The 17,266-nt window shown below is 52.0% G+C and overlaps 4 protein-coding genes across 4 annotated transcripts; 2 read left to right on the top strand and 2 right to left on the bottom strand.

The window, feature by feature from the left end:
• Positions 1-160: 160 nt before the first annotated feature.
• On the top strand, positions 161-1,979 carry SAPIO_CDS6046 (uncharacterized protein; the record flags this gene model as incomplete). Its single annotated transcript, XM_016788242.1, has 2 exons — positions 161-784; positions 879-1,979. 2 exons carry the CDS (start codon positions 161-163, stop codon positions 1,977-1,979), a joined length of 1,725 nt encoding a protein of 574 aa, XP_016642558.1.
• An 845-nt stretch (positions 1,980-2,824) lies between these two features.
• On the bottom strand, positions 2,825-4,093 carry SAPIO_CDS6045 (Transmembrane alpha-helix domain-containing protein; the record flags this gene model as incomplete). Its single annotated transcript, XM_016788241.1, has 2 exons — positions 2,825-3,954; positions 4,042-4,093. The coding sequence occupies 2 exons, from the start codon at positions 4,091-4,093 to the stop codon at positions 2,825-2,827; spliced, it is 1,182 nt and encodes a 393-aa protein (XP_016642557.1).
• Positions 4,094-9,659: 5,566 nt separating this feature from the next.
• SAPIO_CDS6044 (uncharacterized protein) lies at positions 9,660-11,925 on the bottom strand (the record flags this gene model as incomplete). Its single annotated transcript, XM_016788240.1, has 3 exons — positions 9,660-9,915; positions 9,977-11,809; positions 11,867-11,925. The coding sequence occupies 3 exons, from the start codon at positions 11,923-11,925 to the stop codon at positions 9,660-9,662; spliced, it is 2,148 nt and encodes a 715-aa protein (XP_016642556.1).
• A 3,218-nt stretch (positions 11,926-15,143) lies between these two features.
• On the top strand, positions 15,144-17,101 carry SAPIO_CDS6043 (uncharacterized protein; the record flags this gene model as incomplete). The annotated part of the gene is made up of 3 exons (XM_016788239.1): positions 15,144-15,246; positions 15,304-16,125; positions 16,215-17,101. The coding sequence occupies 3 exons, from the start codon at positions 15,144-15,146 to the stop codon at positions 17,099-17,101; spliced, it is 1,812 nt and encodes a 603-aa protein (XP_016642555.1).
• Positions 17,102-17,266: the final 165 nt, after the last annotated feature.

Below are 17,266 nucleotides of genomic sequence, written 5' to 3'. Positions count from 1 at the left end.
TAACTCTTAACTTCACACAGCCCGGCCTCAAGACTCTCGACTCTTACAACGAGCCAACGTCAGCATACCAAAGTTGATCTGTTCGGACAGGACTGAATTAATGAAATATACGGCCTCTCACTAACATCTCAACAAGCAGTCGCCCAGCAAATTAGGAGCCATGTCCTCAACCACTTCCTCTCCACGGGTGAGACTCCGCCAGGGGACTTACATAGGTCGACACATCCCAGCAACGAGGTATCAACCCAAGGCCCTCGAAGTTTTTCTCGGCATCCCATACGCGCAATCCACAGCAGGAGCGAACCGCTTCCGGCCCGCTCAACCCCTCGACATCGCCGGATCCACCAAGGACGGAGATGCGATCCCGGCCGTCGAGCTAGGGCCCATCTCGCCCTTCACAGACGCCACGGCGGAGCCTCTTCCCAGCAGCGAGGACTGCCTCAGCGTCAACGTGACTCGACCCGCTCTTCCAGAGGGCGATGCTCTTCTGCCGGTCATGGTGTACATCCACGGGGGCGCGTTTAACATGGGGTTCGGCGGGGACAGGGACCTCGCTTCGTTTGTGGCGTTTGCGAAGAGGGATGTTGTGGTTGTGAGTTTTAACTATCGGTTGGGGGTCTTGGGATTCCTTGCCGTGGAGGATGGGGAGGGGGCCAAGGAGGGGTTGAATCTTGGGTTGGGAGATCAGAGGGTTGCGATGGAGTGGGTGAGGGAGAATATTGGGGCTTTTGGGGGAGATGGGGGGAATGTTACTTTGATGGGGATAAGTGCTGGTGGACACTCGGTGAGTATTTGTCTATCATCTCGCTCTCTTCCCTTCTTCCTGTCATGTTCGTTGCGCCCCTTTTGATAGAGGGCAAAAGACTAATATCAACAAGGTCGGCCATCACATCCTCAGCTACACCCCCCAAGCGGCCCCCTTCCACAAAGCAATCCTCGAATCGGGCTCCCCCACCTCCCGCGCAATCTGGTACCCCTCCCACCCGCGCCAAAAGACTCAGCTCCAAGACTTCCTCTCAGCCCTCGGCCTATCCCCGACAGAACCTAACCCCCTAGCGGCCCTGCGCTCACTGCCCCTGGAGGAACTAACGGCCGCCGCTTCCAAGACGTGGCAAAAGTACGAATCTTCTGTGCGTTGGCCGTTCCAGCCCGTCATTGACGACTCGACCTTCATCCCCGATAGACCGCTTGAGCTCTGGAGGAAGGGAGCGGGCGTGCGCATTCCCGTCATCACGGGTTTCTGTACGCATGAGGGGACGGCGTTTGTGTCGCCTTGCCATTCTAGCGAGGAGTTCCGCGCGTTCTTCACGACCCTCATCCCGGGTCTCACGGAGGCGGATCTTGACCGCCTCGAAGAGCTGTACCCTGGCCCTCCCCCCTCCTCCACTTCAGAGGAGACGCTCACAACGCAGCATCACTACGCCGCCCCGCCACCTTCTCCAGCCCTAGGACCCCACTGGAGGAGACTCGAAGCTGCCTACGCCCACTACGCCTACATCGCCCCCGTCCTCTACACAGCCCACCAACTCTCCATTTCTTCCCCCTCATCCCCCGTCTACGTGTACGAATTCGCCGCCTCCTCTCCCCCCCTCGCAACGGCGAACCATACCGACGAAACACCCTTCGTCACCCATTCCTTAAAGGAACTAGAACCTCACGCGGGGCTCGTCCATGTCTCGGAGCGCATGCACGGGTTCTTCGCGGACTTTGTGGCGGGCGGTGGTGATGGTGTGCTTGAAGGTTGGCCGGCCTTCACGTCGCCTTGGGCCGCCGAGGAGGAAGGGGGAAAGGGCGGGGATGTCGGCAAGATTATGGTGTTTGGGAAGGGGAATGATGAGAGGGTTGCTGGTGAGAGGGGAGGGGTCGGGAGGAAGGGCGTGCCGTGTGATGTGAGGAGCTTGTCGGAGAGGGAGATTGAGCAGATAGGGTTTTGGTGGGAGAGGACTGCGTTGAGTCAAGGGTTTGGCGAGAGAGAGTGAGTCCTTGAATTCGGGACATGGACAAGGGGGTCAAGTATCCAGTTTATCAGTCCTTGGATAGATTAGATAGACCCTTGAATATTTCAAATACGAGAACGCTCTAGAACATCTTGATCTTTGACCATCAACTCATCTTTATAACTACACAATGCTTCTTCTGCTACTCATAACAGCCACGCACCCATTTCTCCTCCAAACCATTCTTTTTGTGCAGCTCTCATGAGCCTTAAACAGCCGTGTTCATCTTCTCTGTATTTTTCTTCATACCATACCATCCATATATACATCCCCTCTCATTAGTTTCCATGCATCAAAATGTTGTCGGATCAACTAGCTACATAGTCTCTTCTGAATCAAAGAGACAGCAAGTCAACTTGACGAAGAAAAGAAGAAAAGGAAAAGAGGACTCAACAAGTGAGATGGGGGAGCTGGAAGAGGTAAGACAAGACCCCAGCTATGATACTGGGCGCCGCTCCTCGAAAATGAGAACCAACTTGGTGAAATGGCAAGATTACAAACAAATATAGGCGTATGGACAGTTGGTGAAAATAGTAAAAAGACATGAGGCCAAGAGACCTCAGGGAAGGATTTTCTTTTTTTTTTTTTTTTTTGGATGTGAGTAAAAGTGATCACCCAAAACGCCCCGATGGAAACGACGAAAAGGATTCACCACATTTATCAAGCCCCAAAAGTGGAAATATAGAACTCGTTTCGTAAAGAGAGACGAATGGTGAGGAAAAAGAGAAATAACTGGGTATCATTATGGCGTAAACATGCGCACACGACGAGCGGGACATGATCGCTTCCCCCCTCGCGTCAAATCATTGAAGAGCAGCTGACATTGTCTAGAAGTTTTGAGAAATGCCAGCGCTCTGCTGAGGGTAGTGGGAGGGGCTCTCGATGCGCGTGTTTCGTCGAGCCGGGTTATCGCGGATAACGGGCTGCACGGGGGCATCAGCAGGCCGCTGTCCAGCATACATATCGTTCGCATAAGGATTGCCGCTGCCGTATTGGTCGTAGTACTGGTTCGGGTAGGCCCCTCCCATGGCGCCGTCGACGGAACCATCGGAACGGGCACCGGCACTATACGATGACGAAGCGTTCGACGGTCCGCGGTGAATGTCACCGCCCCTGTTGGCGGCGGCTGAGGGACCCATGGCACCAAGGATCTCGCCTTCGGGAGAGTAGGAACCGTCGCGTGCGGGGTTTCCATCCACGAGGGGTTCTCCTGAGCGGGTGTCAGAAACATGAGCATAAGGTGGCGAAGTGGCATCGGAGTAGGCCACACCTGTGTATCCACCACCACTACCTGAAAGAGTAGTTGGGGCCTTGGGGCCATTTGAGCCTGGTGTCGCTGTTGATCCCCAGCCACGGTATCCCGAGGTGGTGTCCTCCCTCATCTCGTAAGGACCGTCAGAAACGAGACCGACGGCGGGGATGGTAGGGTCGGCGTTCGGGTTGTAGGCGTAATCCTCGACCTCCTTACGTCTCTCCTCCTCAGCATCCTTCCTCGCCTTCCTGCGTTTCCAGAACCATATAGCCGCGACAAGGAAGAGAGCAACGGCCACTACAGGTACGACTACAGCGATGGCAATTTTCCCACTGTTGCTAAGACCGCCGCTTCCACCGTTTGAGCCGGCTGGTTGCGCACCATCACTAGAGGTGGGGGTAGACGAAGTACCAGGAAGAGTTCCCGTTCCGGATCTGGTAACAATGGTAACGATTACACTCGTCTTATCTTCGTTGGTTGGCGGAACTGATTCATCGGGAGCCGGAGGTGTTGTTGTAGGGCTGTTGTTTGGCGGCGGTGTGGACTCCGGTGGTTGGACTGGGGTGTTGGACGTCGGAGTCGGCTCCGGCTCTTTCGTCGGTTCAGGAGGAGTGGTCTGAGAGGTTTGGGGAGGAGGGTTTGGAGATTCCGAGGCGGAAGGAGTGGGTGCAGGAGTATTATCCGTCGCCGGAGGGACGACGGGACCTAAAAGGTCACAACTTAGCAAGGTTCAAGTAAAATCAGGGGCGACGCAAAAACGCAGGCCTGTGTCTTCGTCCTGACTGCAAATACTCGCATCGCGATACTTTGGGGAGGGGGTTTCCATACTGGAAGCGTCGGCCATGGTAGTGTTTTGGAACCTTTGGAACCGAGGCCACGGGTGCTGGCTGTGCAAAAGTGGCATATTAGCAAAGGACGAAAGACAGGAAACAAGAGAAGATGAAGAAGAAGAAAAGAAAAAAGAAAAGTTCGCGCACAGCGCTACGAAAGGAAAAGAGTGACTGAGACGCAGATGAAGAGCCCAGGTTCAATTGCGACCGACATCAGAATGAAGATGAGGAAAGCTCAAACGGGAGCAGTAAACAAACGACAGTACCGAGAGTCCATTGTTTTCCTTCCACGACAACAGCAACTTATCAGGTCGCAAGCGCCGACTCCTGGAGAAGAACAAAAAGGACGAGGCAAGAGAAAACCACCAGCAGCCGCCCATGCGCCTCCTCGTCGTGTTTTGGCGCACCATGTCGACGGTGTAAGGGACAACAAAAACGTTCAAGTGTTAGTAAAAACAAGACATACCTTCAGCTGAATAGTCGATCTGTAACACAGAGCTGGCCCAACTTGCCGACCAGAAGCAGGGTTTTGAAATCGCTGTTCAAAATAGTTGACGCAGGTGATAGTTCTCGAGAGTAAAAGATTGGATGGTGATGTTGGAGACTCGGATGGGCAGGACGAGAACAAGGTCTCCTGCGGGTAGCGCTAGACTCGAGAGAGAGAGGAGAGCGGGGGACCGAAAAGAAAAAAAGCGAGTGTACGGGTGGCACCACGGAGCAGTGAAGAGCGAGTGGTTCGGGATGCACGACGGTTTTTTTTCTGATGCAGAAAAAAAGAGTGGACGGTACTGCCGGGTTTGTCGGTCGAGTAAGAAATCAAGCGAGCGGATGCAAATGATTCGAAGGTGGCTGTGACGGTCGCGCCCGTTTCGGTATAGGCTTCTCCTGACCAACAATACGGGGATAAAAATAAACCAGGGGCTTAGCACGCTCCTGTCGGTCGCTCGGTCTGTCGGACACTAGTTGTGAAGGTTGGCGGAGGCGATTCGCGAAGCCGCTCACGACGAGCTAAAAGGAAGTAAACGAAGGGAGGGAAAGAAGAAAAAAGAAAGAAATGTAAAAGAACGAAGGGAATCCCGTTTTGAGGGGTTAAAGGGACGTGATGTGTCTAATCTAGAAGGAAGGAACCATTGAAGGAAACATGGGAGGGACGGATAATATCAAATTTACGAAGTAGGAAAGAACGAAGACCACGGGAGACATGAGGAAGGAAGTGCGGGCCTTGGGGCCAGTAGCGTTTTGGCGTTGTGTGGGCGGTGGAGCGGGTACTGGACGCTACAGTCGCAGTTTTGGTCCAGTAGCCTGGGGATACGAGGTACGAAGTACGAAGTTGGGATGGTACCTGAGTACCAGGTGGGTGGGCGGTGGACCAGACAGAGTACTTTGGAACACCACTCAACTAGTAAGACAAAACAAGTACCGATGGTGTTCTACTTCGTACGGTTACACTATGATTGTACATTGTTCATCGATGCATCGATACTACCTCTGCTTTTTCTATTTGTAGGGGTACTTGTACTTCGTACTGGGAAGTTGCTCGTCTGAGACCGTCATTCGCAGTTATTTACGGATTAATGGCGAATTATGGATGGAATGCTGCCGCATATGCGGTTACAGTATTTGATATGTGAAGTGTAATATAATCGCATCAAGTAAAGGGTCTGCTGGACCTGGCGGTCGTCATTGTGCAAGGAAGTGAGGCCAATAGCAAGACCTCGGCGGGATTGATTGTTCTGATGGGCACGAGCATTCAACGGTCAGAGGAGACAGGATCCCTCTCAGCCTGCCAGGATTGGCCGTGCGGGAACGGAGTCTAGATCGGAGAGTAATCGACAGCAGCCATTCACAATGAAGGATGGCGAGGGTCGGCCCTCTCAGTAGTTTACTGAAAGCACCAAGTAGCACCGGTTACAATCGTGCTGGCACGACTAACTACCATTTCCACTAGAAAATAAAAATTGGAATCAGTGGCTTATGGGGAGCAGAATCTACTCCTGGGCAAGGACAGACCTGGCAAAGTACGAAATACAGGTACCAGACAGCGTAGTCTCTCCGTAACATAGCATACACTTTAAGCCAGAGTCAGGTTGCACTTTGAAGTATCATGTGTATTGTGGGGTTTCCCAATTCGAAGCGGTCCCCGCAAGGAGGCAGATCATTGATCAATATGATATATTGCGACTGCTTCCCGTTAAGTCTTGGTGTCTTGGTGCGACTCTCATATGTACAAGTACATTCCCTCGCCTATTCTCCATCGTTGCCATCGTTGCCATCGTTGCCCTCGTTGTCTGTAATGATCCTCTCTTGGCCATGACCGTAACCATTTGACCAAGGTACAAGCCCACGGTATCAATCGACCAAGTGCCAAATACCGATCGATCCATCATCCAATCTGGCGTTGTATGGCACCAAGATATCAGAGCTTCTAGCCCACTCTCATTTGACATATCACTAAGGAGGGTGGGATGTGTCGTCGTACGTTCAGTGTTCTTCAATCGTCGAGGAGAATAAGCTTTTGTCCTGCCAGGGAGCCTGTCAAGGATGGCTGGCTTCAGGTAATTCGGGCAAGTCGAAGTGGGAAGTTCGGGAGTACAGCTGGTCGTGAGATTTAATCTTAAAACCCTGATAGTTTGCCGACTGTGAAGCGGGTACTTCGTACTTGTGCTGATGTACACCGTAGCGTGCAGACTTGACTTACAGTCCACTACACCACGCTACAGCCATCGTTTGTTTCTGTTCCTGAACTAAAGGATGAGCCCAAACGTTAGGGTCTCCGGACCCTTGGATCCGAAAGCTATTCTTGCCCTGGTTTCCTTAAACCTGTCTCTGGAGAAACTAGGAAATTCTAAACCCAGGGTCGCCCAACACCTCGGTAAACGAAAGTTAACGCACTATTTGTTGCGTATCCCACACTTTGATGCATTCTTTCCTCCACCCTGAACGCAGCCAGACACCCACTGTCTTGTTTTGTTTCTCCTGCCCCCCAACGCCAGTCTTCACCTGGCTGGTGTCGAAGATACTATCGTCGTCGCCCCACGAAGAATCAAATGTCTGAGACGTTTGCTCCCCTGGCGACCAAGAAGAGTTCCGTGCTGTGTCCTGACGCGCTGGCGCGTCTTACGCCACACGACACCGGTCAAGCCAGATAGGTCAACCCACAGACCTCCGCCCTGAATCCGATGCAGGCCGTGGAATGTGCTAATTTGGGGATTTTTTTTTCCTCTTTCCCCTTTCTCTGCAAAAGAGCCACCAATCCTAAGGTCATATCTCCAGCGAACATCAGCTCCCAAAATTGCACCGAGCCCACCGCGATCCACCTTCCGAGGCTCATGTGCCACCTGAGCCTGCGCTGCGTGCTGCGAGCTGCAGGTACACTGCACGAACACAAGCCTCCAGCAACGCCCCGTCGAGCCCTCGATACTGTTGCCAAAACGGCGTCGTGAGAATTGCTTTTGGTAGGTGAGAGTGGGAGATGCGCTCCATTGACAGAAAAGGCTTGCGATGGCCAAAATATCGGTGCGTTCTACGCCACTTTAACCTGAATTTCCGTCTTCATAATTCTACGCTTTGTCCTTGGATATTCGTGGGCATTTGGCAGGGCTTGCTCGGTCTGTGGCTGGTCAGCCAAGCGAGTCATCAATGATTCCTTCGCCCATTCCTTCGTAGTACATTGAAGTACCTTTGTGCATTCTTGCCCACCTGCTTAATCGGGACCTGCTGATCTGTAATTTCCGCATCAATCCCGTGAACGGACGGAAAAGGCGCTTGTTCTCTTATCCGCTGCTTGCTGCCTGAGTCCAGACGACATCAAGGGATCGATGTCTAAGGTATTCTAATGCATTCATCAACCAAATCAACATCGAGGTCGAAGCTATCGAAGGCTAGCTAGTTCCAACACGAAACTCTCAAGTTCCATAGGACTTCGCTTCTCCGGATCGTGCCGTCGATCCTGTTCTGCCGAAAGATGTCCATCTTACCAATTGGCCGAGCCCATCTGATCTTGCCGTGAATCACAGCAGATCAGTCTGAGCCCGTTGATAATCCCATCCCTACTATCACTCAGCGGCGCATCCAACTTCGTAGGAAACCGGTAATTACCATGCCTACTGAGTACATTGAGAAGACAACATCTATCAGCAAAAACGAACAGATTCGCCTCCGTCCTCGTATCTGGGCTACCAACCCATCGTGCATGCAGTAGACGGCTGTAGCCTCACGCTAGCCATATGCTCTGAAGCTCGCCACGCCTAGATACGACCAATATCTCTCGATCTCGTGTTTTCTTAATACCTGATATTAACTTCATGCCTCAGCTTGCGACTAGTCTCCTTCGTAGTACAGAATTGAGCAGGGAAACTGCACTCTCAAGTTGAACTTGGCCAAGGCGATCACATAAGTCTCAACAGGCCAAAAACCACCAAGAACCAATTGGATCGCATCGCGGTCACTTTAACCTTCAAACTGGACATCTGAAGATCCTGTCGTGCCCCGCCCAAGAAGTAGTCTTCGCAAGCGATCCTCCTCGTCTAGATCTCAAGCCCCACCGGTCCATCTCCAGGAAACCACGAAGTAGAGTTCCCTCGTCTGCATACCAGTTGTCCCCGCCTGCTTTCAATGTTTTGAAGCCAGGAAAACCTACGGAGAGAGACGTTAAGCCCCACGCTCTGCTCTGCCTCTGGCTACTCCGTCCACACTGCTTTTAGGACAGCGGTATCAACCTTCCAGATCTAGACACCGGCCCTCAAATATAGCCAAATTTGAGATGGCTGTGCTGAGGTGATGTGATGCATCGTACATGCTCCCTTAAGAGTGATGGCTCTCATGCCGGGAGCCACATCGCTGAGTTTCGATCACACGGAATCGCCAACTTTAGGCCACGAGGAGCATATAGAATAGTATCTTTTGGCCTCCATCTACGGAGTTTTTCTTCTTCTGTCTTCTTTCCGAACTAGAAACCCATTTCCCAAATCTAATTGATGCCTTCTCAAATGTATATGTAAAAAAAATCACGTCCAACTAGCAGACGGATACCGCTTCTCCATCTTCCTCGCACCATTGACTGTTCCTCCACAACCCATTTGACACTTGCCTTGAATACATATATATATGTTGATATATATATATATAAATATACATGAGTGCATATACATTTGTGTTCTCGTGCTTGTTTGTGTGCGTGCGTGTATAGCAAAACATATTTATATGCAAACCGATGCGTTCCCAATTGACTTGTCATGACTGTAATAGTCCAGCAGAGCCGCAAAGAAAAGAAGGCGACATGAAACACCCCCAAAAATGCAAAAACGCGCCAGAATATATATGTAATAAACAAAAGACATTACTGCTCTCGAGGCAGCGAGAGGTCATAAAAATAAACGCTGATGCGCAAAAGAAAAGTTCATTCCCTGTAGTGTATTGTTCGGCAACACCCGGAGCACCTGGCATTCCGGTGGTTCAACATTCCAAGACATCGGGGTTGCGGGTCGCGGGTCGCACGTCCCAAGGCATCGATGCTTGAATTGGGTTCCAGGAGCGAATGCGTGATTGACTGTAGGAAAATCGAAAGCGAGTGGTGTTTCGTTAAGGGCGCATAGTCCACGAGGGTTTGAGCTGGTCTGCCAACTGTGCTTGGGTAAACACTGTGTCACCCGGTAACCGGCTTACTCGACCTGCTCCGTTTCGGATCGCGTAATTGTTGGCGGCAGAGATGCCGCTTCTGTTGCTTCGGTAGCTCCTAATGCTACCCGCGTCACTCATGACGTCACCATTGTCCTTGAATCGTCGCGGAGGGGCGAAGTCTAGGCCGGTGAATGTTCCAGACTTTCGCAAGAGATGCCTACGTATCGTCGTGTTAGTCAACGCTTTCAGGATAAGAGGAAGAGGGGGTGGTAGCTTACGGGCTTGGGATGACGGCTAAGTCGTCATGAGAGCTAGCCAGAGGGGAGTGAATCGGGACATTCAGCTGGTAGGGGCGCCGCTCGGGAGCCGGGCTTTGAGAGCGTCCTGCGACATGGTCTTTGAAATTATCAGGGGGCGCGAAATCCGTGGCATTCAGGAGGGCAAAAGTGTCATCTCCTAGCTTGGCGGGGTTGGGCAGAGTGGTGAGCGCGGTCGGGGGAGGCATTGGCTTGCCCCTGGGAAGGCGCGCGGATGCAGACGATCCAGGTCGAGGACCATAGCGGCTGGAGGTGGCAGAACCGGGGCGGAAGGGAGGTCGGCCACTCTGCATGCTCATGCCACCAATGGAGCCGTGGACAGCTCTTGGTGGAGGACCACGATGACGGGGAGCTCGAGGAGGAGGCGTCATCGCACGGCGATGCACAGGCTGCGCATATGGCATGACGAACGAATTCGTTCCCGGGTCGAAGAATGTGTTTTCGAGATAGGCACCATCATAATCCTCGTAGTACTCATTGGACTGAGCCTGGCGAGGAGGTTGCTGGTTGGGAGTACCCACTCGCCGCTCGGGGATCTGGGCGGGGAGTTCAGGAACAGGCGGCCGATTAGCAGCGCTGCCGTCATCGAAGTATTCCTTGTAGAAGGAACGAATTCGATTGGCGCGATATTCGGGATCCTCGGTGTCCATAATGTCATCCGGAGGGAGCGGGCGGAAGCCAACAGAGAGTCTCTTGTTCTCCATATTGGGAGCAGTCAAAAATTGACTTCCGCGCTGGGCATCATCCATGTCTCGATGAGCGGTGCGACCGCGTGGTTCGTCATAGTCGTAGTCTACATATCCGTCTTGGTGATTGTCCTGGCTGGGATTATAGGCGCTGTAGGCTTGGCTGTCGTTGTAGGCGGGTGTTGCATGTACTTGCGGAGACGGGTCATACGGTGTTGCTAGCTGTGGGGGAGGTGACGAGTGGGCGATGCCAACGTTAGCATGGGAGTCGCCCATATCTTGCCTCTCATTCATGTTGGCATGGGGGAACGAATCGTGCGAGTTCGAGTGCGGATCGACAGTTTCGATAGTGGCGGACATGGGTGTGACAAAAGACCCGGCGGGAGGGCTCTGGCTTCCCTGCAAGGGGAACCCAAGATCAATCTTCGGCAGGGTAGGCGACACTACAGCAGACTTCTCAGGATCGGGCATTTCAGCCTTGTTCGGCTCATCAATGGGCAATTTCTCGTCGGGGTAGGGAACTGAAGGCTTTCGAGAGAGTGCAGAACCAAGTGCCGGCTTGAAAGGATCGGGGGATGAGAGCGAAGTTGGGGACATTCCATCGTCCGAGCCCGGCATTGCTTGACGCTGGAAAGGATCCGCCGTGGGAGGTGGCGGACGCGGGAGCGAGTTCTGACGTTGGGGAGCCAAATCCCGCGTACCACCAGATCGAGTAGAGCCGCTATAAATAGAAGCCAATTCACCTCCGGGGCCACGATGAACAGACCGCAACGACCCAACCTCGCTGCCGGCATACTGCGCAACGGGGCGGTAAGGATCCTCTGAATTCTGGATCGAGCGGGCAAGCGAATGCAAAGACTCTCGGGAGGTTTGCAACTGAGGGGGAAGCAAATACGGAGTCGACATGTTCATATCCATGGAGAGCTGATGCTTGTGGTTGGGATTTTTATCTCCAAGACCGAAGATGCTCCGACGCAAGCTTTGCTTCTTATCGCCAAAGCCAAAGTCCAACTCTTTATTGGGGTCATCCTGCTCCTCCTTCCTGAATTTGGCGACATTCCTGCGATGAAGAAAGAACAAGACGATAGTGATGCCAACGATGGGAATGCTAGTTGGGAATTAGCGGATTTTTTTGTGCGAACAGAGAGTCTCGGTCGTTACTTACACAATACCAAGGACAATGGGCAGAGTAAGCGACTGGGAGCCAACAGGCTTCTCGCACATATTGGCATTTTCCGAGGTACAGGTCGATTCCGATCGTCCCACTATTCGAGAAGGAATATCCATAGTCCAGGCGGAGGAAGGAGACCTGACCGCCTTGAGAGGCTCAGGATTCATGGGAATCCTGGGCCCCAGGGTATGGGTCCTTCCATTCGTCGAGAACGGCTCCATCATAACGCCCTCGCAAAAGTAGTAATCCGATAGAGGTGTTGCTGTGGTGCAGTAATTAGTAGGAAAAAGGTCCCAGCCTCCTTTGTCAGTCGAAAGGTCGAGGATTTGTCGGTGCGTTTTACTGAGCGAAATGGGTTGATATCATGACCTTCAAGGCTCCGGTTGACTAGCAGTTGAGAGATTTCCGAGGGTTGCCTCTTCTCGTAGAATAAACACTAATCGTGTCGTCCTGGTTCTTCTCCGAGGGATTCACAATCACACACCACTGCAGATTCTTCTCTTCTTCCGCCCGTCTTCCGTAAATTTCAACTCTCGTTCGTCGGCGATTGTTAATTCGTCTAAATTCCGGCGACTCTTGTCAACAATAGCCGACTGATCGACCAGTTGGTTCCGTGTTTCTGGAAACAGAACGCAAATCTCGTGCCGTGCAGTGAGAAGGTGCAGAAGCGGTCGATCCTGTCAGACGTCGGCGGGAACTGTTAAAACGCAAAGATAAAAGAGTGACACGTTCGGTGCTGGTGCAATCGAGGAGACGCCTGGCTTTCTAAACGTGAGTGAGAAAAGAATGACTTTGTTAGAATGACATGCCAGGAGCCGAAGCCGAGCACGCGGGGGACCGAAACAATGAAGGAGCGAATGAATGGAAAACACAATATACGAAAAGGAGTGACTAGCCCACCGACGAGGAAGGGCGCAACAATCTTGAAAAAGGCGAAGACGGAAAACGAGTTGACGATTACATGGAAAGAAGGTGAGAAGGAAGAGAGAAGGTGAGGAGAGAAGAAAAGGCAACCTCCCCTTTCCCAAAGGAGTCGGACCATGCATTTCTGGCTCTTAGTGGAAGTGACAGTGAGTGTTATTCGGGGCGTCTAATCGCTGCATTGGCTGGGATGGAAGTGGCATGTACACTAGACTACTTTGACATCGAGGTATTAGGTACGGTGGATTTAGCGGGGTTTCAGCGTTTATACATTGTACCGTGCCGTGTCCGGGCTTTGTATAGACTACCCGTCTAGTGCAGTAAAACCTCAGTGCGTGAGTACTTTTTGACGATACAACCTTGGAATCACCGCTTCCTCGCCTGGTGGCCCCCAGTCTTTTGGGCATCTAAGGGGACCATCCCAGGAGAAGGAAGGACCTTGAGGAGGGCCGCAGTGCACCCGAGTACCTGGAGTCGTGGATTACAGGATCTCTAGGAGGAAGCTAATCAAAAGATAGGAGTACCACGTAGGACATGGTACCCCAGAGCCCAGCTGTTTCGCTCTGTAAGTGAAGTACTTTTAGCCATCTTGACCCCTTTCATCAACGGGAAATGACTTGGATTAGGCGAGTGGAGGCCCTAATTCGGCAGAAGGCGCAGCCATGCAGGAACAGACTACAAGTGGGAGAACCAATTCAGGTACACGACATCACAGTGGAGTAAGACTGCGTTCTCATTGGCCCGTTCGCGCTGTCCAACCATCACCAAGGCTGCTAATACCCTGTACTTCGTACCGCTGGAATGTCTGTGGATCACTTGAGGTCTAAGGATGATCTCGACTGTCAGACTAGTGACCTTCCAATACATATTCACTAGCACATTCCTGATACAGCTTCAAGGTACTCCCAAGTACACTACTCCAGAGAAACACCACTTTGTTCTCGCTGTTCCACGCCTCCCCTATTCTCGTGAGTTTCCAGTTTAGGTATGATCGGAGATAACAGCGACAAGGGCAAACCTGGTCAGACTTGCAATGACAATCGATGGTCTTGTCACCTTCAGTCCTTTAATAATAATATTCCACGCTCCTCTCGTCGATTTGAGACACAGGAGCAGTCTCTTGGCTTCACCTTCAAAGTACGCACTGAAGCAACAAATCGGAGTCTCAAGTAGCAATGGCATTCACTTACACAATTTTGAGGCGTCGCGCCTAACGTGGGACCAGATATGTAAGGATCGGACCTCAACTCTCCCTTGGTCACGAGGAATGCTGTCTTCGTACAACTTACAGAAAACTACAAAGGAATCGGAATCCTTCTTCGCCACGTCAGTTAGGTCGTCCCAATCTCCCGGGCAGGGATAAAAATTCTCTTCTCAGCAGGACTTTGAGAATAATTTTGAAAAGTCTTGCGCACGCAAAGCGGACCCGCAAGTCGAGATATGCGGCGAGAGCACAAAATTTTGTTCATCGGAGATGAGAGCCCTGCCGGGAATCGTTAGCGGATCAAAAGCTTCGCATCTTAATGCACATCCTCCATTTTAGTGCATCTTATTGTGGATATGCCCTCCACCACGGCATGTGGAGGTGTTTTTTTGTTGATCAGCCTCTCCGTCCGATGACAGATATCTGATCACAACTCGAGCCACCACTGACAGCATCGCATCAACAGTAGGGGCATGGCTTTCTTCGAGAGAAGCAAGTCTCCCGCCCTCTGCACCGTCCAAGGCCGTGATAAGACGCGCTATCATTGACCAGTTTCCGCCACGCGCTGGCCTCGAATCTGTGGTCGTCGATGCAATAATCACGCAAACCATGGTTCGCATGATGCACAACTAGCTTCCGCTCATCGATTCAGGATCTGAATGACGGGAGCCAAAATTGAGAGGGGTATGTTGTGTCTTGTAATACCTGGTTCCCTGCCGAAACAAAACGAACATTCTTGGGTTACATATGAAGGAGTCGCCAAAATTTCGTCAACTCCAACTCTATCTTGAGCTCCTTGATCTTCTTCGTCAGGAGGCGGATCCATAGCTCGGCGCAATCTCCTGCATCAACCACACATTTTCATCCGATGTATTGATATTTTCGCCTAATGAACCAGGCACTATTATTATGATTTTAAGTCGAGGTAATATTTTAGTCATCAGGATAGGGATTTCAATGTTGGAAATTGATTGCAGCCAACGAACGGCGTTAAGAGAAGACCGCTCAGAATGAGGCTTACAAGTACGGAGTACACCAATTGACGGTTTCTCTCGCGCCCCCGCAGATGCTGAAGACAGCCGCCTGGAGCACATCCTGTCTCCTCCGTAGACGTGAACTCCGCAAAGTGCAGGTACGCCTAAAATAATGGATGTGTTCGGCACCTTGGTCAATGCCACCACTTTGGTGGGCCAGATTATCATCGTCTATCGCCACATTGCCGCGATGCAGTCCTTTGGCGCGGTAGCCGGTATGTGTAGCTGGGTGCTCAATAAAGCCATGTTCCTCGTGCCTGATGTCTAAACAGAGGCTCTTACTGCAAAAATATCGTTCGAGTACTTTCGCTTTGAGACCTGGGCGGAGCAAAGCGGTTACCTTGAAATCGAGGATAGGTCAGAGCCAGCAAGCACCGCTTCAGCGCAGACAACCCACCAGGCTAGCTCTAGATCCCACTACCTGCTCCAGACCGCGGCGAAAGCTCACGAGATCGTAGCGCAGATTCAGACAGTCCTGGCTGAGATCCGGGAACTCCTAGAGAAGAACCGGATAGCTGACAAGCTTGATGAGCCGGTCGGCGCGGGTGCCACGCAGCCAAACCTCCCTACCCAGCAGGCCATCCCGCTGCCCGCAACGCGACAGCACAAGTTCTCCCTCCCTACTTCCGTGAGTTTTAAGCCCGGCGTAGAGCAGGCTGCTGCTGCGTCGAGTAGGCTCAAGCTCCGTCTGGGCAAGGAAACAGGAAAGCTCCGTAAATTGCGCTTCGGTTGGAGCCTATTCAGTGAGGATAGCGACATGGCAAAGCTAGAAGACTTGGTTCAACAACTGAGGTATTGGAACGATGGCCTACGCGATATTTTGCCGCTGCAGCACCAGCAAGCTCACAGCATGATGACGCAAGTGAGGGTATTGGGCCACTTAAATGATCAAAAGGAGTTGGAGAGTGTTGGAAAGGCATCACGTAGCATTAGTGGTAGCATCTACCAGGACATTTACGTGTGCTGCGGTATGAAGAGGGAAAAACTAGAAACAGGACCAGAATTCGACAGAGACATCGGACCGGTCGCTGCGCCGTTGGATTTATTCCGGTTACCACAGCTCGGAGAGAACACACCTGCTTCTGTCGACTATCGTCTTACAAGCCTTCATTCTGGCAAGTGCTTCCTGCTTCCGTGCTATCTGCCCTCTTCTGTTAACTTACCCTATTCATATTGCATACAGGCCAAGATTCCAACGCCGAGGCCTACCGCGTGGTGGTCGAGATTGTTGATTTCAGCACAATCGCGAACCAAGACACGCTGGAGCTTCTCAACGCTCGTATAAGTCGACTCAGCTATCTCCTTAAGGACGCGGCTCGCCCAAGTGATCTCTACCTGCCCATGTGTGAAGGCTACGTCCGGGTAACTAGCTCCAAGTTCTTCATCCTCTACCGGCCACCCGATGAAGCCGACCCGATAAAACAACCGCGGACTCTCCTTTGCCTGCTTCCTCGCCACCCGAACGCACCGAAACGGCCGCATAGGATACCCATCCTGCCCTCCTTGGAAGAGAGGTACAATCTCGCCAAGCTTTTAGCGGAAGGCCTTCTAAGACTTCACAGCATCAGCTGGCTGCACAAATGCTTCAATAGCAATAATATCCTCTTCTTTCATGGCCCGGACGGGCTTATGGTATCGCACCCAGTCCTGGTCGGGTTCGGTCTGGGGAGGACGTCGGACAAGTCCTCAGAAACGATTGATGTGCGACAAGTCGGGAGCCAGTTCGATCTCTACCAACACCCGGAGCTCCGCACTGACACGCACAAACGCTACGAAAAACGTCATGACATTTACTCTCTCGGGCTAGTCCTCTTCGAAATCGGCATGTGGCAGAGCATTTACTACTTTAAACAGGAGAATCAAGACGCTCAGGAGTTTAGACGTGCCATAAGAAATGCTTGTGAAGGCTACCTGGCGCACTTCATGGGCAAGGCGTATCAGCGCGCCGTCCTGCAGTGCATAGATGAAGACGAGATGTGGAAGGAGGCTGAGGATGAAGGCGATGAGCCGTCGAATGTTCACGAGGTATTCTTTTGGAAAGTTGCGCGGGAGTTGGGGAGCGTGTCGTAATCAAGAGGAAATCTCTAGCGAGAAGCGTCTGTTTGACATCATGTAGGCGTTCGGCATTTCTTGGGTATACACAGGAGGACTCCTTATTCCCTGTGAAACCGTCCGCAGAATACATTATGATATTTATGAAATATTCCAAGCCGAAATCTTCGTATCATGAGGTCT

This window comes from Scedosporium apiospermum (assembly GCF_000732125.1).
Source record: "Scedosporium apiospermum strain IHEM 14462 chromosome Unknown SEQ_SAPIO_0099, whole genome shotgun sequence".
NCBI lineage: Eukaryota > Fungi > Ascomycota > Sordariomycetes > Microascales > Microascaceae > Scedosporium > Scedosporium apiospermum.
Note: the sequence above shows the minus strand (reverse complement) of the source record. Positions and strands in the feature narration are given on the sequence as shown.